Source organism: Papio anubis, chromosome 4, assembly GCF_008728515.1.
Source record: "Papio anubis isolate 15944 chromosome 4, Panubis1.0, whole genome shotgun sequence".
NCBI classification, from domain to species: Eukaryota; Metazoa; Chordata; class Mammalia; order Primates; family Cercopithecidae; genus Papio; species Papio anubis.
The window spans coordinates 93578053-93598865 of NC_044979.1; the positions used below are offsets into that span (position 1 = coordinate 93578053).

General features: G+C 42.1%; 1 protein-coding gene across 9 annotated transcripts in view; it reads right to left on the minus strand.

Moving 5' to 3' along the window:
• Positions 1-832: 832 nt before the first annotated feature.
• The window catches only part of TRA2A (transformer 2 alpha homolog), a 28748-nt gene continuing 8767 nt past the window's right edge, over positions 833-20813 (minus strand). For 2 of the 9 annotated variants that reach the window (XM_009203234.2, XM_021935099.2), the window contains 7 exons: positions 19297-19430; positions 13403-13568; positions 10246-10434; positions 4789-4904; positions 2179-2307; positions 1791-1858; positions 833-1617 (listed from right to left, as the gene is read on the minus strand). In XM_009203234.2, coding sequence (XP_009201498.1) covers positions 1607-1617; positions 1791-1858; positions 2179-2307; positions 4789-4904; positions 10246-10434; positions 13403-13435 — 546 coding nt within the window. In that variant the 5' untranslated portion in view covers positions 13436-13568; positions 19297-19430 and the 3' untranslated portion in view covers positions 833-1606. Of the gene's footprint in view, positions 1618-1790; positions 1859-2178; positions 2308-4788; positions 4905-10245; positions 10435-13402; positions 13569-19296; positions 20022-20813 lie in introns of all 9 variants that reach the window. The other 7 variants (XM_017956164.3, XM_021935098.2, XM_009203233.3 and 4 more) reach the window with 6 other exon arrangements.

Here is a 20813-nt window from a genome sequence, read left to right on the forward strand (position 1 = left end):
TCGAGACCATCCTGGCTAACACGGCGAAACCCCGTCTCTACTAAAAACACAAAAAATTAGCTGGGCGCCGGGCGCGGTGGCTCAAGCCTGTAATCCCAGCACTTTGGGAGGCCGAGACGGGCGGATCACAAGGTCAGGAGATCGAGACCATCCTGGCTAACACGGTGAAACCCCGTCTCTACTAAAAAATACAAAAAACTAGCCGGGCGAGGTGGCGGGCGCCTGTGGTCCCAGCTGCTTGGGAGGCTGAGGCAGGAGAATGGCGTAAACCCGGGAGGCGGAGCTTGCAGTGAGCTGAGATCCGGCCACTGCACTCCAGCCTGGGCGACAGAGCCAGACTCAGTCTCAAAAAAAAAAAAAAAAAAATAGCTGGGCAAGGTGGCGGCGCCTGTGGTCCCAGCTACTCGGGAGGCTGAGACAGGAGAATGGCGGGAACCCGGGAGGCGGAGCATGCAGTGAGCTGAGATCTGGCCACTGCACTCCAGCCTGGGCAACAGAGCGAGACTCCGTCTCAAAAAAAAAAAAAAAAAAAGAAGTATTAGCTACCTATCTTTCCTTCAGCATGGTGCTAGTACTGAATATTCTCAATATTTACAACTTGGTCTCCTCCAAAAGAGAAGAAAAACAAGGGTTTTAAAAGAACCAAAGAAAAGACAAGAAATAACATTCTGGTGTAAGAAAAAATATTTTTAAAAATGAGAAACATTGGGAAATTAAAACTCAGGATGGGTAAACTTTCATATAAATATGCACTGGGGGGATGTGAGGGAAAAGGACCAGTTCCTCAATCAATCATATTTCTCCATTATACCACAATAAAGAGACAATCCCATTTTCAAAGAAATTAGCTTTTATTTGAGACTACTTTTCCCCACATGTATCTTTCAAGAATTCTATGCTATATGATAACCTGCTTATCCACTGTCCCAATATCAGAATTTCTAACAGCAAATTATACAACTGCTGTAGGTAATAAATAAGGGTTGTCCTTCACTGATTAAGGGACTAAACGTCAATAAATTTAACAATAACACAAAAATCACACTTTAGTTTTTAAGTTTTAACAGATGTATTTCAAATACAGCATGTTTTACAGGAGTTCACAAACTTTCCATCCCTAAAAAAAAAAACTTTCAACTACTTGACTGTTCCATTCCACCCCAGACAATCCTGACACGACTGAACTACTTCATGTGTTACTTTCCTGAAAATAAAGTTAAAAAAAGGAGTTCATGATAAATGCAGATCTCTAATACAGTATCTAACACAAAATAAGCTTTAAAAAGACAGTTTCTTTCCTTATTTGATTAGTTAGAAGTTTAGGTAAAAGCAAAAAAAAAAAAAAAAAAAAATTACAAAGCATAACATTGGGGTTCTTTTATACTCAAGATGTTTAACTGCTCAAAATGATAACAATTACATCTTTAAGAGTATAATTAAAAGGGGTGGAAAACAGCAACACAATTGACAAAAGTGTAGATGCTAAATCAAAGATTTTTTTTTCTTAAGGAGTAGGAAGAATCCAAAGCTTGGGGAAGTCTCAGGAAAAAAAAAAAAAAAGAAAACAAAGAGGAAAAAAATGTCCTTAATTGCAACCATTCCGTTATCAATAGCGTCCTAAAAGAGAAAAAGCAAAAAAAAAAAAAAAAAAAAGTTAACAATTATAGTTTAATTTGCCTAATATTTTTCCAACTATTAACTGCCACCTTCCACCTTATACTCTAATATTCTGAAGTAAGCCATTAATTAGAAATCAGGTTTTTAATGCTACAAAAGCAAAGTTCACATACTTGGGCTGTAGGAACGAGATCTTGATCGTGATCTGTATCGACTATAATAAGGAGAAGGTGATCGTCTTCTGTAAGAAATGAAAGATTACTTAGCATACTACATAATCACTCCACTGAGGCCGATGAAAATAAAAATTCCTCATCATTCAAAATAATAATGTACCTAAGGTGATAACTACTTAATATTAAGTTCTCTTTGTGCCAATGAGACCAGAAAAGTATAGAGCACAACAAAATACTGGCATATACAGATTGCTAACTTCTGTTCCCAAAGCGTCATATATGATCTATTTTAAAAATCAAGTTTTTATTCATATGTATCAAACATAAAAGTGCCAAACACTACTATCATCTAATTTAGAACAGAAAGCTCAAGTTAAAACATTACCTGTACCGGTAATCATAGTCTTCATATCTGTCATACCCACGATCATATCCTCTATCATAGTAAGAATCTCGACGTCTGCCACCACCTCCACCTCCACCACCGCCTCCTCCTCCACCACCACCACCACTACTGCAGAAAAATGTAAAAATTCTACATTAGTGTGAATGACTATTTTCCAGGACACTTTAATAGAAATTGAATGCCTTAAAAAAGAGAAAAGTGAGAAAGAACATCCCTTTCATCAGAAATTGCCTCCGTATCTCATTTTACTGACTCCCATGGTATTCTGCTTTGCCTTATTCACTACATACATAACCAAGAAGGACTTCACAAAACTCTCAAAACTATTAATTGCTCTTCTATTAATGCACTGCCCAAATCATCAAAACCTTTTCAACAAATTGAAACGATGAAACACTGTGTTGAGCAGCAGTATAAAAATGCTAATATGCATCCCTACTGCTAAATGAGACTGGTAAAATAAAGAAATAAATGAATAAAAGGTGTATCCCTGTGACTAAAAGGCAATAAACACCAAGAATTTTAAAGTAACTAACTCTGGACACCAAAGAGAATACCAAGGAATGACTATATTCCTTCTTTTATTCCCAAGAAATACCTCCGTGAATACTGCCTTTGGTTGTATATTTTATTTTTATTTTTTGAGACAGAATCTTGCTCTGTCACCTAGGCTGGAGTGTACTGGTCTGATCTCAGCTCACTGCAAGCCCTGCCTCCCGGGTTCACACCATTCTCCTGCCTCAGCCTCCCAAGTAGCTGGGACTACAGGCACCCGCCACCACGCCCGGCTAATTTTTGTATTTTTAGTAAGAGACAGGGTTCCACCGTGGTCCCAACCTCCTGACCTCATGATCCACCCACCTCGGCCTCCCAAAGTGTTGGGATTACAGGTGTGAGCCACTGCGCCTGCCCAATGAACATCACAAGCCAGCCAGGAGGGTTGTATATTTAAAAACATTATCAAAACCCCTACTTACGTTTTTTGTTTTTAGAGTCTCACTCTGTCGCCCAGGCTCACTGCAACCTCCGCCTCCCAGGTTCAAGTGATTCTTGTGCCTCAGCTCCCGAGTAGCTGGGATTACAGGTGTGTGCCACCACACCCGGCTAATTTTTGTATTTTTCTTTTAGTAGAAGCAGGGTTTTGCCACGTTGCCCAAGATGGATTTGAACTCCCAGCCTCAAGTGATCTGCCTGCCTTGGCCTCCCAAAGTGCTGGGATTACAAGTGTGAGCCACTACACATCAGGATGGCATACAGTGGCTCATGCCTATAATCTCAGCACTTTGGGAAGTCAAGGTGGGTGAATCCCTTGAGCCCAGGTGTTCAAGACCCACCCAGGCAATGTAATGAGACCTCTTGCTCTAAGAGAGTCCTTCTCTCTTTAAAACAAAAAAATTAGCATGGCGGCATGCACATGTAGTCCCAGCTACTTCACAGGCTGAGGTGGGAGGATTGCTTTGGCCCAGGAAGAAGTTGCAGTGAGCCAAGGTTGCTCACAAGGTGCTACAGGTTCTTTTTATAACCTACCTCCAATTTTATTCTTTAGCTTATGAGGCGCAACCTCAGTTCACTGCAAACTCTGCTTCCCAGGTTGAAGCAATCCTCCCACCTCAGCCTCCTGAGTAGCTAGGACTACAGGTACATGCCACCATGCCTAGCTAATTTTTGTATGTTTTAAGGAGAGATGGGATTTCACCATGTTGTACAGGCTGGTCATAAACTCCTGGGCTCAAGTGATCCACCCACCTTGGCCTCCCAGTGCTGGGATTACAGGTGTTGAGCCACTGTGCCCGGCCTACTGTGGCATCTTTTAATATTTTTTACAAATGCTAAAACCAATAAAATCAGTCTTAAACACAGAGACTTCCCCAAATCACATAAGAACAAAAAGAGAATCAATATTTAAACAGCCTATGATATTTTTCTAGTATTCAGTAATTTTTCTGCTTGTACAGTACAAAGAGCTCAGCCAGGCTGGGGGGAAAAAAAAGCCAGGATGCACTTTTGATAGTTTTAATTTATCCTGTTGCTCAAACATATGTATGTAAAAATAAAAAGACTGGCTGAGGCAGGTGGATTGCTTGAGCCCAGGAGTTCAAGACCAGCCTGTACAACATAGTGAAATCTTACCTCTGAAATACACAAAAAACAATGTATTTAACTTTCAACTCTCTCCTGGCATGGTGGCTCATACCTGCAATCCTACACTTTGGGAGGCCAAGGCGGGCAGATCACTTCAGCCCAGGATTTCAAGACCAGCCTGGACAACAAGGCAAAACCCCACATGGCAAAACCCCATCTCTACAAAAAATACAAAAATTAGCTGGACATGGTGGCACGTGCCTGTAAGTCCCAGCTACTCGGGAGGCTGAGGTGGGAGGACTGCTTGACCCAGGAAGCAGAGGTTGCAGTGAGCTGAGATGGCGCCACAGCAGCCCAGCCTGGGTCACAGAGTGAGACCATGTCTCAAACCCACACCCTTGCCAAAATCAATTCTAATTATAGGAAAAAAGTTTTTCTGAGTAATCAAAATTTTGCACATATTTCTGGTGGATTTCATAGTTTAGCTTAGGAAACTTGAACTCTTACTGAGTTGGTCTGCCCATGTAGATGCCTGGTGTTGGTGTGTGTGCTCTCTTGGTGATAGAATAATCCACCCGAATTCTTCTACCATCCAGCTCCATTCCATTTGCCCTTTCCATAGCCTAGAAAGAACAGGCACAGAAAGTCATGTATAATTCACCAGTCTTGAAGTAATCATTACTTAAAATTAAGCACAAAGTATTTGTAATCCAAATAAACTCCTGATTTTGAAAATGACAGCAATGTAGCTTGTACAGGGCACTGTATAGACAATTCTAGACCTCAACAATGTCCAGAACACATTTTAATTTACTCAGCAGAAAGAGTAGTTAATAAACTTTCCCAAATAATTTTCCAGTTCTGGTTCAATTCCCATTCCCCACTCCATGAGATCAACAAACAGTAGTTAATAAACTTTCCCAAATAATATTCCAGTTTTGGTTCAATTCCCATTCCCCATTCTATGAGATCAACAGGGGAGCGGAGACTGAAGTCTTTTCAAGCTAATTTTGTAGGTTGCCCAGGTAGACTACTATTTCATACTTTCTAGTTTCCGGCGATTTCACTTATAAAGACTGACTTCAGAACATTAAAAAGGGTTTGCTAAGCTTTATACAGGTTCTTTTTATAACCTGCCCCCAATCTTATCCTTTAGTTTGCAGTCTAGTATACTGACAAGACTCAGTGAGCAGTCAAGAAATGATGATATAAATAGACAAGAACAAATTTATGGTAATGCCTTTCAGCCTTTTACTGAGACTGAACTAATAAAAGTATAATAAACTAATAAAAGCTACACAATTTTTATGTATCCACAAATATTTCTCTGTAAGAGTGCCCTATAAACTAAAGGTCATTAAAAAACAAAACAAAACAAAAGACAAGGTCTCACTCCGTTGCCCAAGCTGGCAGTGACAAGATCATAGTTTACTGTGGCCTCAAACTTCTCGGCTTATGCAATCCTCCAGCCTTAGTCTCCTAAGTAGCTAGAACCACAAGGTTTGTGCCACCATGCTTGGCTAATTAAAACAAAAATTATTGGTAGAGAAGGGGTCTAAATAGTATTCCATTCAATGGATTGCATTTTATTATTTATTTATGAGAACAAGTTTCGCTCTTGTTGCACAGGCTGGAGTGCAATGGCGTGACCTCGGCTCACTGCAGCCTCTGCCTCCTGAGTTGAAGTGATTCTTCTGCCTCAGCCTCCCAAGTAGCTGGGATTACAGGCATGCGCCACCATGCCCAGCTAATTTTTTGTATTTTTAGTAGAGACGGGGTTTCACCATGTTGGCCAGGATGGTCTCGATCTCTTGAGCTCGTGATCCGCCCACCTCGGCCTTCCAAAGTGCTGGGATTACAGGCATAAGCCACCACACCCGGCCTGCAAGCATTTATTTTTGTAGAGACAAGATCTGGATATGTTGCCCAGGCTGGTCCCTTAACTCATGGCCTCAAGTGGCCTTCCCACCTCAGCCTCCCAAATTGCATGAGCCACCTTGCACAGCCTAATTCTTGAAGATCAAGAGATGTCTCTTTGAAAACAACTCTTTAGAGTATTATTTGTTTCTGGAACAATTTTTTTCCTATTCTCTCACACACACATATATATTTGTAGAGACCAAGTCTCCCTACGTTTCCCCAGGCTGGTCTCAAACTCCCGGGCTCAAGTAATCCTCCTGCCAAAGTGCTGGGATTAGAAGCATGAGCCACCACACCCGGTTCAATTTTTAAAAAGAACTTTACATCACATAAATGTCTGTAAAAGCAAAGCTGCAAAAATTTAACACATTTTCCATTTGAAGTTCCAAAAATCAAAGTTGATCTCCCCTCATCCCATCCTAAGCACTGCCCCCCAAAACACACACAAAACCTCTAAGTACTTCTTACTAAAACAGGGTGAGGAGCTTGTATTATTATCTTCACCACATGCACTCTAACAACTTTGACACTTCAGTGAAATTTTCAGAATCAGGGAGAAGTTAGTTAATAAAGGACACAAATTTTAAAATGATCTTAAAAATCACTTTAGGCTGGGCGTGATAGCTCACACCTGTAATCCCAACACTTTGGGACGCCACGATGGACGGATCATGAGGTGTCAGGATCGAGACGATCCTGGCCAACATGGTGAAACCCCATCTCTACTAAAAATACAAAAATTAGCTGGGTGTGGTGGCGTGCGCCTGCAGTCCCAGCTACTCAGGAGGCTGAGACAGGAGAATTGCTTGAACTCAGGAGGCGGAGGTTGCAGTGAGCCGAGATTGTGCCACTGCCCTCCAGCCTGGCAACAGAGCAAGACTCTGTCTCAAAAAAAAAAAAAAAAAAAAAAAAATCACTTTAGCCAACTGAAGTGGCTCATGCCTGTAATCCTGGCACTTTGGGGAGGTCAAGGAGGGCAGATCACTTGAGGTCCAGAGTTTGAGGCTAGCCTGGGCAATGGGGCAAAACCCTGTCTCTACCAAAAAATACAAAAATTAGCCGGGCATGGTGGTGTGCACTGGGGTTGTCCCAGCTACTCTGGAGGCTGAGGTGGGAGGATCACTTGAGGCTGGGAGACGAAAGTTGCAGTGAGCTGAGATCGTGCCATCACACTCCAGCCTAGGCAACAGGGCAAAGAGCAAGACCTCATCACAAAAAAAACAAAAAACAAAAAACAAAAAACAGAAACAAGAAAAAAATCAAATCACTTCAGATTGCCTGTCCCTAAAGACTGGAGGCAGTCTCAGCCATAGAGAAGAAACCATACAACATGCCTGTGTTAGCTGAGGATTCAGCCTAGGCAACTGAAAAGAGAAACTGCGATTTAGCTGACAAGCCTAGTCAACCCAATCCTTAAGTAACACATTGTCACCTAGTGAACTAAAAGGAACTTCTAAACCTGCCACTAAGTAACTGCTCCTGTCTTTAAAGTTGCCATTTAAGCTTTTTTTTTTTCTTCTTTTTGAGATGGAGTGGAGTCTTGCTCTGTTGCCCAGGCTGGAGTGAAGTGGCACGAATTTGTCTCACTGCAACCTCTGCCTCCCAGGTTCAAGCAATTCTCCTGCCTCAGCCTCCTGAGTAGCTGGGATTACAGGCACATGCCACCATGCCTGGCTAATTTGTGTACTTTAGTAGAGACGGGGTTTCACTGCGTTGGCCAGGCTGGTCTTGAACTCCTGACCTCAGGTGATCCACCCACCTCAGCCTCCTCAAATGCTGGGATTACAAGGTGCGAGCCACTACGCCCAGCCTGCCATTTTAGCTTTATCCAGAAGTGGAAGGGGGAGAGGTGGAATCAAGAGATAAACATGTTTCATATTAAAAAATAGTAAGAAGAAAAAAACTGTGTTCTGGCTTGCACTTTGCAACTTTTACTTCAGCTCAGATATCCTAGTATTTCTAAATTGATACCTTTATCTCTTGAGAAAAGAAATATATATAAATCACAAATATGTAACAGTAAAAAAAAAAAAAAAGTCATAATACTGACAAATTAAGGCATTAAACTGCCTGTGACATAAATGATTAAAAACTGAAGTACTAGCCAAGATTGCGCCACTGCACTCCAGCCTGGGCGACAGAGCGAGACTCTGTCTCAAAAAAAAAAAAAAAAAAAAAGCCTGATTATTAATAGAACTTCTAGATATATACAAATATATATATATATATTTTAATTTAGAAGACAGAAGGTCTAATAAAACTAAAAGTATTGAGCTTCAAATTCCTTAAAATGCAATTTTATAAATCAATTACTATCAACTTTTAGTAAAGAGTAAGCGAGCCTAGGCCAGGTATAGCAGCTCACATCAGTAATCCTAGCACCTTGGGAGGCCAAGGCAGGAGGAACAGTTGAGGCCAGGAGGAGTTCCGAGACCAGCCTAAGCGACACAGCAAGACTCCCCGCAAAAAATTAAAGCAAGCCTAACACTTCGTTTATAATACCTAATGTGTTAGAATAGCACTATTTCAAATCATTGACATTGATTAGTTCATTGTTAGACAAGAACAGCATTAAAAAATTATCAATTCTTTCCTTGTAGTATTTTTCAATTATTGAACAGACTGATACATGAACATTTAGAGAACAGAAAAACAAGGTTCCTTCCTCATTATAGACACAAAATTAAACATATCAAACCTAAACATCCCAGAATTATTTTTAAAGTTAACGTAATCACCTATTTGGAGCATCATTATGGCTTATTCAAAAGAGAACACTTACACATATATACTTTTTCCATTTACTTTTAACTTTTTCCATTAACTTTACACAGCCAGATTTCAATTAGGATATGCCTATACCAGAGAGCATAACTGAAAAAAGTGAAACTGTGGTCACTCCAATTGTTAACACTGAGAGGCAGAGTTTGAATCAGGTCAAAATTAGAAAGGACAGAACAGACCACATATGATGGCTCATGCCTGTAAAACCAGCATTCTGGGAGGATCACTTGAGGCCAGGAGTTCAAGATCAGCCTGGGTAACATAGTGAGACTTCATCTCTACAACAAGAAATTATCTGGGCATGGTGGCCCACGCTTGTAGTCCCTGCTACTCAGGAGGCTGAGGTGGGAGGACTGCCTGAGTCCAGGAGGTCAAGGCTGCACTCCAGCCTGGGCAACAAAGCAAAATCAGCAAGATCCTATCTTTTATTTTTTTTGAGACGGAGTCTCGCTCTGTCGCTAATCAATGTCAATGATTTGAAATAGTGCTATTCTAACATATTAGGTGTTAAAAAGGAAGTGTTAGGCTTGCTTTAAGTTTTTGCAGGGAGTCTTGCTGTGTCGCTTAGGCTGGTCTCGGAACTCTTTCTGGCCTCAACTGTTCCTGCTGCCGTGGCCTCCCAAGGTGCTAGGATTACTGATGTGAGCTGCTATACCTGGCCTAGGCTCGCTTACTCTTTACTAAAAGTTGATAGTAATTGATTTATAAAATTGCATTTTAAGGAATTTGAAGCTTAATACTTTTAGTTTTATTAGACCTTCTGTCTTCTAAATTAAAAAATATATATATTTGTATATATCTAGAAGTTCTATTAATAATCAGGCTTTCTTTCTCTCTCTTTTTTTTTTGAGAGAGTCTCACTCTGTCGCCCAGGCTGGAGTGCAGTGGTGCGATCTCGGCTCACTGCAAGCTCTGCCTCCTGGGTTTGCGCCATTCTCCTGCCTCAGCCTCCCGAGTAGCTGGGACTACAGGTGCCCGCCACCACGCCCGGCTATTTTGTATTTTTAGGGGAGTCGGGGTTTCACCGTGTTGGCCAGGATGGTCTCGACCTCCTGACCTCATGATCCGCCCGCCTTGGCCTCCCAAAGTGGTGGGATTACAGGCCTGAGTCACCGCACCCAGCAGCAAGATCCTATCTTAAAAAATAAATAAATAAGAAAGAAAGAAAAAGGGATGCAATGTTTACAGAAACAAAAGTCTGTTAATCAACTTTTCACACTAATTCAGTACTATAATGAGGCATATAAAAGACAAATTTACCTCCTTTGAGTCATCTATTCTCTCAAAATACACAAATGCAAATCCTCGAGATCGTCCAGTTCGCTGATCATAAACCACATTGACACCACTCAATGGTCCATATCGAGAAAATACTTCACGAAGATCTCTCTCTGTTGTGTACAAACTGAGGCCAAACACTCCAAGGCAAGTGTTGGGATCTGGATTTGCCTATTGAATAAAAATATTGTTTAAAACTCCAAATTAAAATCAAAACTAAAGAAACAGAAATACTTTGTTTAGAACACCTCATCTAATACACAAAAAATATATTGTTTCTAGTAATTTAGAGGTAAGATTTTAAGAAAACTAGAGCAGATGAGCCGTATTTTACAATTCACAATACACCCAGGGACTTCTTTGGGATATGCTTTCTGTCTATTGCCTGAATTAAAATGTTCTTACTCTCCAGCCCAGCAACGTTCATAATGTATCCTAAAAATCCTGTAATCCCAGCACTTTGGGAGGGTGAGGCGGGTGGATCACCTGAGGTTAGGAGTTTGACACCAGCCTGGCCAACACGGTGAAACCCCATCTCTACTAAAAATACAAAAATTAGCCGGGCATGTTGGCAGGTGCCTGTAATCCCAGCTACTCCAGAGGCTGAGGCAGGAGAATCGCTTGGATCCTGGAGGTGGAGGTTGCAGTGAGCCAAGATCGCGCCATCGCACTCCAGCCTAGGTGACAAGAGTGTTAGAAATGTTTGTTTCTCGGTGTCGTAAAGAAGTACCACTTGAACATACATTTTTTTAGTAAGGCCATTTTTATTTTCTGGAGAAAGGGTACACTTGTCAGCAGTTTTGTCACAAGAGTACACTGAACAAAGGAAACAGGGTCATTTATAATCTGATATGTCTACCTTACTGTTGTGTCTGTTTTTTATTGGTTGGAACGGGACTTCACATTCTGTATTTGTCTTGATTGGCTAGTAACTTAGAACTTTTTAAAAGAGGCAAAGGCAGGAGAACAAAGGAAGGAGGAAGTAACTTGTGGAATGTTGAGAAAGGTAAAAACACCTTTAAATAAAGAAGAGGAACAGGCTATGACCTAATGCTTATTTGGACCTGTACAAGCATGTTAGGGCAAATATTTAGGCTAAATTGTGGGAGCTAAGAACATAAAGTACATTGATTTTTTTTTATTACGGCTAGTACTCTTTTTTTTTGAGACGGAGTTTCACTCTTGTTGCCCAGGCTGGAGTGCAATGGTGCGATCTTGGCTCACTGCAACCTCCACCTCAGCCTCCCAAGCAGCTACACCCATTCACAGTATACACTACCCATTACAGGCATGCACTACCACCCCCAGCTAATTTTGTATTTTTTGGTAGAGATGGGGTTTCTCCATGCTGGTTAGCCTGGTCTCGAACTCCCAACCTCAGGTGATCCACCCACCTTGACCTCCCAAAGTGCTGGGATTATGGGCGTGAGTCACCGCACCTGGCCTAGCAGATATTTAAGAATGTTAGCACAGGGCTTTGAACAAATTTTGCTTCTAAGAGAAGTTATTATTTACTTCTAATTAGATGGGGAGGAAAATCTCTTTGAACAGGAATCTTTACTTTTTACAAGAGCGAAAAACTCCATCTCAAAAAAACAGTTTAATGCCATCTTTCTTGTTTATTCAAATGCTTTACATCCCTTACAGATTTGTACTTAATCTGACTTCATCTGTAATTGTTGATTTAGACCCCTTCTCCTCCATTTTCTTATTTTTTTTCCCCGAGACAGGGTCTCACTCTGTTGCCTAGGCTGGAGTTTAGTGGCCCGATTACGGCTCACTGCAGCCTTGGCCTCCTTGGGCTCAGGGAATCCTCCCATCTCAGCCTCCCAAGTAGTTGGGATTACAGGCATAAGCCAATATGCCTGGCCCATTTTCACTTTTTAGCAAGGATATTCTTTCAGTGTTCCCACAATCCAGATTTTGAAATAAATTTACAGATTTCAAAACATTAAATAATGACATGCTCCACCAGTTTAAGTTAGTATCCTGTGGGAGAAGTATAGCACGGCATGCAAACATGCTCTAAAAACTTCAGAGTTCGGCTGCCTGGTTGAAATCTAGACCGCCAGTTAGCAAAAACTAAACCAAAACCAAAAGTCCTTCAATGTCATATATCCAAGACTCAATAACTTGCCTCACAGAAATACTAAGAGCTTGAAGTGTACTGAATAAAAGTGTTAGCTATGATTACTAAAAAGTTTTTAGTATTTCTTCGACCCCCTTACCCCATCATAAAACTCTGAACATATCCCAGTATTTCCAACTCAGTTTATGCTTTTCACTTGAATTCTTGGAACATATTTCTTCTCAAATATCATCTCCTTTATTTTTTGAGACAGAGTCTCACTCTGTCGCCAAGGCCAGTCTGGAATGCAGTGGCACAATCTCGGCTTGCTGCAACCTCCACTTCCCGGGTTCAAGGGATTCTCCAGCCTCAGCCTCTCAAGTAGTTGGGATTACAGGCGAAAGCTACCACGCCTGGCTAAATCTTGTATTTTTAGCAGAGATGGGGTTTCACCATGTTGGCCAGGCTGGTCTCGAACTCCTGACCTCAGGAGTGAGGTCACCCGCTTTGGCCTCCCAAAGTGCAGGGATTACAGGTGTGAGTCACCGCGCCCAGCCTTCATCTCCTTTTTACTCAAAAGTCATGAAAAGAAAAATATACTCCCAGCCAGGCACGGCAGCTCATGCCTGTAACCCCAGCACTTTGGGAGGCCAAGGCAGGTGGATCACCTGAAGTCAGGAGTTCGAGACCCAGACTGGCCAACATGGTGAAATCCCATCTCTAAAAATATAAAAATTAGCTGGGTGTGGTGGCGCACACCTGCAATCCCAGCTATTCGCGAGGCTAAGGCCGCAGTGAGTCGAAATTGCACCCTTGCACTCCAGCTGGGGAGACATAGTAAGACTCTGTCTCAAAAAAAGAAAATATACTCCCTTTGCATTCTTCGTCATAAAACATGTAAGCTTATGAAAGATGGTGGTATTTCCTTTATTTTGAAAGCTAAAGCAGCTTATTAAGGATGTTTCCAGAGTATCACTCCTAAACAGTGGCCAAGCTCTCCTAAAAGCAAGACATGCTATGACTAAACACAGGAAAGAGAAAATAAGTCATTAACTTCTATAAACCACATACCCTGCTGCCAGTATGTCTTCTCCGGTTAGACATTGGAGAATGGCTTCGGCTCCTTCGCCGCCGGTATTCTGGTGTGTATGATCGACTTCGAGATCGTCTCCTATGAGAGTGAGAGTGGGATCTGGATCGAGTGTAACGTCTATGAGAATGCCTCCTTGACCTCGACCTTTGAGAGAAATACATTTAGGTAAAAATATTGAAACAAAATGGCTAACATCCTTCCCTCTTCCAAGGAAGTATACATGTATTCCTAACTATTCTGAGGTCCTTCCTCCTTGTTTCTGAGGAAAGGGTATCCTTCCTCCGGTTCACTTAAGTCACCACATCTTCCACTTTGTTCTCAGTCAAGCCCCTCTACATTCACCCTTTTCACCTAACCTTACAAAAACGTTAAGGCCCCATCTTCTTTTAAAAAAAAAAAAACAAAAGGGGCCGGGTGCGGTGGCTCAAGCCTGTAATCCCAGCACTTTGGGAGGCCGAGATGGGTGGATCACGAGGTCAGGAGATCGAGACCATCCTGGCTAACACAGTGAAACCCTGTCTCTACTAAAAAATACAAAAAAACTAGCCAGGCGAGGTGGCGGGCGCCTGTAGTCCCAGCTACTCGGGAGGCTGAGACAGGAGAATGGCATAAACCTGGGAGGCGGAGCTTGCAGTGAGCTGAGATCCGGCCACTGCACTCCAGCCCAGGCAACAGAGCGAGACTCAAGAAAACAAAAACAACAACAAAAACCAAAAAACAAAAACCCAACTATTGCTGTAAAATAAAATCCTGGCTGGGTGCAGTGGCTCATGCCTGTAATCCCAGCACTCTGGGAGGCCGAGGCGGGTAGATCACAAGGTCAAGAGATCAAGACCATCCTGGCCAACATGTTGAAACCTCGTCTCTAGTAAAAATACAAAAATTAGCCAGGCGTGGTGGTGGGCACCTGTAATTCCAGCTACTTGGGAGGCTGAGGCAGAAGAATCGCTTGAACCCAGGAGGCGGAGGTTAGAGTGAGCCAAGATCATGCCACCGCACTCCAGCACGATGACAGAGCGAGACTCCGTCTCAAAATAAATAAATAAATAAAATCATTCGATTCTTAGTTAAGTGCAGTGGCGTGTGCTTATGTTCCCAGCTACATGAAAGATGAAGCAAGAAAAATCACTTGGGCCCAGGAGGACAAGTCTAGCCCAGGCAACACATCAAGACTCCACACCTCTATTTAAAAACAAAAACAAACAAACAAAAAAACAGGCTGGGCGCAGAGGCTCACGCCTGTAATCCCAGCACTTTGGGAAGCCGAGGAAGGCAGATCATAAAGTCAAGAGATCAAGACCATCCTGGCCAACATGGTGAAACCCCGTCTCTACTAAAAACACAAAAATTAGCTGGGCGTGGTGGCCCACGCCTGTCATCCCAGCTACTCAGGAGGCTGAGGCTGGAGAATCGCTTGAACCCAGGAGGTGGAAGCTGCAGTGAGCCGAGATCGTGCTACTGCACTCCAGCCTGGGCAACAAGAGCGAAACTCCATCTCAAAAAACAAACAAACAAAATCCTTTTTGATTTTCCGCTACTTTCTCCATATAGTTCTTTGTCGCCCAGGCTGGAGTGTAGTGGTGTGATCTCAGCTCACTGCAGCCTCTCTTTCCCGGGCTCAAGAAATTCTCCCACCTCAGCTTCCCAAAGAGCTGCACCACCATGCCTGGCTAATTTTTATATTTTTCCGGGTTTTGCCATGTTGCCCAGGCTCGTCTTGAAGTCCTGGGTTCAAGCAATTTGTCCACCTCGGCCTCCCCAGTTAAGCCAGTGTGCCTGGCCCATAAAGTTCTACATTCCCCTCACTGCTAAGCATCATTTCCATTTCCGATCCTTCTTTAGCCTGCTGCAATTTAGCATCTGCTAAACTAATCCAACCACCACCTAAATGGCCCATCAAAACTGGTAACTTTTCTTTTCTTTTTTTTTATTTTTGAGACAGTGTCACTTCTTTACCCAGGCTGGATTGCAATGGCACGTCTCGGCTCAGTGCAACCTTCACCCCCCAGGTTCAAGTGATTCTCCTGCCTCAGCCTCCCGAGTAGCTGGATTACAGGCACTTGCCAGCGTGCCCGGCTAATTTTTGTATTTTTAGTAGAGATGGGGTTTCACCATGTTGGCCAGGTTGGTCTCGAACTCCTGACCTTGTGATCCACCCACCTCAGCCTCCCAAAGTGCCAGGACTACAGGTGTGAACCACTGTGTCCGGCCCAAAACTGCTAACATTTCTGAGTCTTTATGTTTTTTTTTTTCCTTGAGACAGAATCTCATTCTGTCACCCAGACTGGAGTGTGCAATGGCCTGATCTTGGCTCACTGCAACCTCTACTTCCTGGGTTCAAGTGATTCTCCTGCCTCAGCGTCCTGAGGAACTACAGGCCTGTGCCACTACACCTGGCAAATATTTTGTATTTGTAGTAGAGACAGAGTCTCAACATGTTGGCCAGGCTGCTCTCAAACTCCTGACCTCAAGTGATCCACCCCTCCTTGTGCTCCCAAAGTGCTGGGGTTATAGGCATGAGCCACCACACTCAGCCTAAGCCTTTACTTATTGATACTTTCTATAACATCTCACTTGTCTACTGCTGCTTTTCTAGTTCATCTCCTCTAATTCCCAGTTGTTTGCAGTCCTTTCTTTGCCTGTAAGACTAATCCAACAGGCCGGGCACAGTGGCTCATGCCTATAATCCCAGCACTTTGGGAGGCCAAGGCAGGCAGATCACAAGGTAAGGAGATCAAGACCATCCTGGCCAACATGATAAAACCCTGTCCCTATTAAAAATACAAAAAATTAGCTGGGTGTGGTGGTGCATGCCTGTAATCCCAGCTACTCGGGAGGCTGAGGCAAGAGAATCACTTGAACCTGGGAGGCAGATGTTGCAGTGAGCTGAGATCAGGCCACTGTACTCCAGCCTGGCAACAGAGTGAGACTCCGTCTTAAAAAAAAAAAAAAACTAATTCAACAAATTCTTACCTACCATTCACATGACCCACCCTTAACTGACACAGACCAGCAGTGATGACAGTCATATAAAATACCTTCTATATGGTACTCAATGAACCCAGGAGGTGGAGGTTGCAGTGAGCTGAGATCACACCACTGCACTCCAGCCTGGGCAACAGAGCAAGACTCCATCTCAAACAAAACAAAACAAAACAGAACAGAACAAAACAAAACTCTTCAAGAGTCTCTACTTTTTTTCAGCTCAATAATAACCCATTGTTAATACGGCTAACTGTCCTCAGTAATTCCCTACTTGAACCAGATCACCAATTTTCTGTTAAGTAATCAAGCAAAAACTTTTTGCATGATTTTACAAAGTGAGGATATGGAATACAGGAATAAAACTAGAGGGAAGACCTTATGAAACACAATAGGTGAATAATAACACTAGGAGAGTTGATATTTCCCATTTTAGCTAGCACCAATTTACAGTTCCAAATTTTAAAATGAAGAAAAAAAAAGTAAGAAAACCCTTAATTCAGGAGATCGAGACCATCCTGGCTAACATGGTGAAACCCCAGCTCTACTAAAAATAGAAAAAAAAAATAAGCCGGGCGAGGTGGCGGGCGCCTGTAGTCCCAGCTGCTCTGGAGGCTGAGGCAGGAGAATTGCGCAAACCTGGGAGGCGGAGCTTGCAGTGAGCGGAGATCTGGCCACTGCACTCCAGCCTGGGCGACAGAGCCAGACTCCGTCTCAAAAAAAAAAAAAAAACAAAAAAAAAAAACATCAATTATTACTTTTAAACAGCAATGAAAGTGAGACAATAAAACTCTTCCAGCCAGGCGCAGTGGCTCACACCTGTAATCCCAACACTTTGGGAGGCCGAGGTGGGCGGATCACCTGAGGTCCAGAGTACGAGACCAGCCTGGCCAACATGGTGAAACCCCGTCTCTACTAAAAATACAAAAAATCAGCCAGGCACCTGTGATCCCAGCTACTCAGGAGGCTGAGGCAGGAGAACTGCTTGAACCCAGGAGGTGGAGGCTGCAGTGAGCTGAGATCGTGCTACTACACTGCAGGCTGGGCAACACAGCGGGACTCTATCTCAAAAAACAAACAAACAAAACCCTTCAAGAGTATCTACTTTTTTTTTTAATTAGACAGTGACAAATAACATAAAAAAATTAAGAGTAAGGGAATAAAGGATATGTGAGTAACTCAATGTTCTCAGGTGACAATCAAATGAAATGAGGAGAAAAATGTTCTAGGTTGAAGGTGGCAAATGCAAAGGCCCTAAGGCAAAAACATGCTTCTTTCTATATTTATACTCAAATTCTAGCCCGTGCTATTCTGCACATAATAAATTTAATAACTGACTAGTAAGTAATCGAGCACTGGGCTAGACCCTTGCTGTAACAGAAAAGAGCATGGCTGCTAACCCCAAGAAAAGTATAGCCTTTTAACTGATTTTTCTGTCTCATGCCCCTTTGCCAGTAGACTGTTCAAAGACGTAAAATCTATCCCTCCACCCAAGAAATGACAATGAAGTAGCTAACTGGTCAGGCTGTTTTAAAACCTTTTTTTTTTCTTTTGAAGAAAGAGGCTCGGCCGGCGCAGTCTCGGCCGGGCGCAGTGGCCCTATAATCCCAGCACTTTGGGAGGCCGAGGCAGGCGGATCACCTGAGGTCAGAAGTTCGAGACTAGCCTGACCAACATGGAGAGCCCCCCCCCCCCCCCCCAAACCATCTCTACTAAAAATACAAAATTAGCCGGGTGTAGCGGCACGTGCCTGTAATCCCAGCTACTAAGGAGGCTGAAGCAGGAGAATTGCTTGAACCTGGGAGGTGGAGGTTGTGGTGAGCTGAGATCACGCCATTGCACTCCAGCCTGGGAAACAAGAGCAAAATTCCATCTCAAAAAAAAAAAAAAAAAAAAAAAAAAAAAGGAGTCACCCCAGGGTGGAGGGCAGTGGCGCCATCTCTCGGTTCACTGCAACCTCCACATCCTGGGTTCAAGCGATTCTCCTGCCTAAGCCTCCCAGGTAGCTCGCCACTACGCCCAACTAATTTTTGTATTTTCAGTAGAGGCAAGGTTTCACCATGTTGCCCAGGCTGGTCTCAAACTCCTGACCTCAAGTGATCCACTCACCTCGGCCTCCCAAAGTGCTGGTATTACAGAGGTGCACCACTGCGCCCAGCCTGTCTTAAAACTTTTTATCCCACCTCAGTACACCTGGGGCATTTGACAGTGACTTTGCATTGGTTCTGCATCGGTTCACTATAGCGTTTCTGTTGTCCATGGTGGTGGGACCCCGAATCAGCTGAGGACTTTTCTGCCCAATTACATCTGACCAGAGCTCTACCGTGGACATAGAGTCAGAATCTTCAGATAAAAATGTAGCTGGAATGTAAATCCTAAAAATGCTTCTCAATCGTTCTGACCAACCAGCATAACATACACACATCAACTTTCTCTGCACTAAATTACATGTGAGACTCCAATGCAGAAAACCACCTTTTTGTTGTGCAAATATTGTTGGCATAGAAACCAAACACTAATTATCAAATGCCAAACACACTTAAATCGATGGCTATATACACATAATTTGTATTGGTTGCAACTATCCAATATATTAACTGGGCCAGGAGATGATTTTATTATTAATTTCTTATTTTTCAGCGACAGGGTCTCCCTGGCACCCAGCCTGTGGTACAGTGGTGCAGTCAATGCAGCCTGGAACTCCTGGGCTCAAGCCGTACTTCCAAGTCTTTGTCTGGGATATGGTATTCATTTACAAAGAGCAGTCTGAGAAAAACTACTTCGTCATTTTGAGTCTTTTGTGAAATTTCTACACAAAATGCAGCCAACAACCGCTTTGTCCTCAAAAACCCCAGAAGAGTATTTTAAGTATTATCTTAAACAGACTTACCTGGATTTTGATCTTGATCGAGAATGGGATTCAGAGTGTTTGGAAACCCTTGATGGACTACGAGATCCTGACCTGCTCTCCGATTTTACACGAGCAGGAGTTCCCGTTGGAGATTTTGACTGAGAGCGAGACTCCTAACAAAGAAGACAGTATTACAAATGGCACTGGTCATGTAGATGCCTAACACCTAACATTTAAAGTACCGTAATTATTTATATTGATTGCTCCTGAAAAACAAATGGTTAGGCAACACCCTCCAGAAAAAATTTCAGCTCAATAATAACCCATTGTTAATACTGCTAACTGTCCTCAATAATTCCCTACTTGAACCAGATCACCAATTCTCTATTAACTAAGTAATCATGCAAATTCATCTACAACTTGATCATACAGACACTGGAACATAAACCATACATTTACTTAACCTAGGACCCATTCATTCTTCCAGATTCTTTTAATTCTACTTCACTCTTGCTTTCTACTTCTCTTCATTCTTCATTGAGTTTTTCATTTTTCATACTTCGTGTATTCTTCCCCAATTCAAACAATTCAAAATAGCCTTAAAAAAAATTCAAGTGCTTCTATCTGACCAATCTTCTGTTCAATTTTTTCCCCCATTCAATTTTAATTTTCTGATCTTTAATACTTTTCATTAGCCTTCTTTTATCTTGATTTATCTTCCACATTCTTGGAAAAAACTCTTCAATTTCTTCACGAACATTAACCTTAATGGAAAAAGAACATTTAGTATATTTAAGCACGTGGGGATTATAAAACTCTGCTGGAGTTCAGAATGTTATCTACCAAATGGAAAAGCCAGCAGGTAAAGTGCAAGTAACTAATTTAAAAAAAAAAAAAAGAAAAAAAAAAAAACAATTTTATAGTCTTTAAAATTGTTCAAAACTCTAGTTTCTAACAGAGAAGTTACTAAATTTCTCTAAATGTTTTTTTAACCATACTCTTCACCCTCCTCCCATGTTTCATTCTAGTTCCTAAAATGTGAGCAATTTTAATATAAATAATTCAAACATAAATCTAACAACTATAATTTCCCCCCACCTGTTAAATTTTCACTATTTTATAATCTGAAGATTCTTAAAACAAGCTTTCACTAAGTTATGCTAAGAAATCAAGATATAGTTAGAGTAAGGCATCCAGGCTGAAATATTTGTACACACCTATCTAAACTCACCCATAGCACATATCAAAGTTCAAATAAGTCAAAAAGAAAAAAATCAGTAAAATTACACCTTCTTCAACTTTGACCACTATCTTTGTTCATTCTGACTTAAAATATGTTCTGAAGACAAAAAAGCATACTGAAAAAACTAATAGGCATCAAAGTCTTAAAATTTCCCCATTAGCTTATTAATTCCTGATATATACATTTTTGCAACCATATCACTTTAAAATGCTCTATTATCCATGAAATACCACAATGTGGCAAGAAGGTACAAAATGTATATCATGGTCTTTATCTTTGATTCCACCTGTTTTGTTCAGTTTTTACATAATTT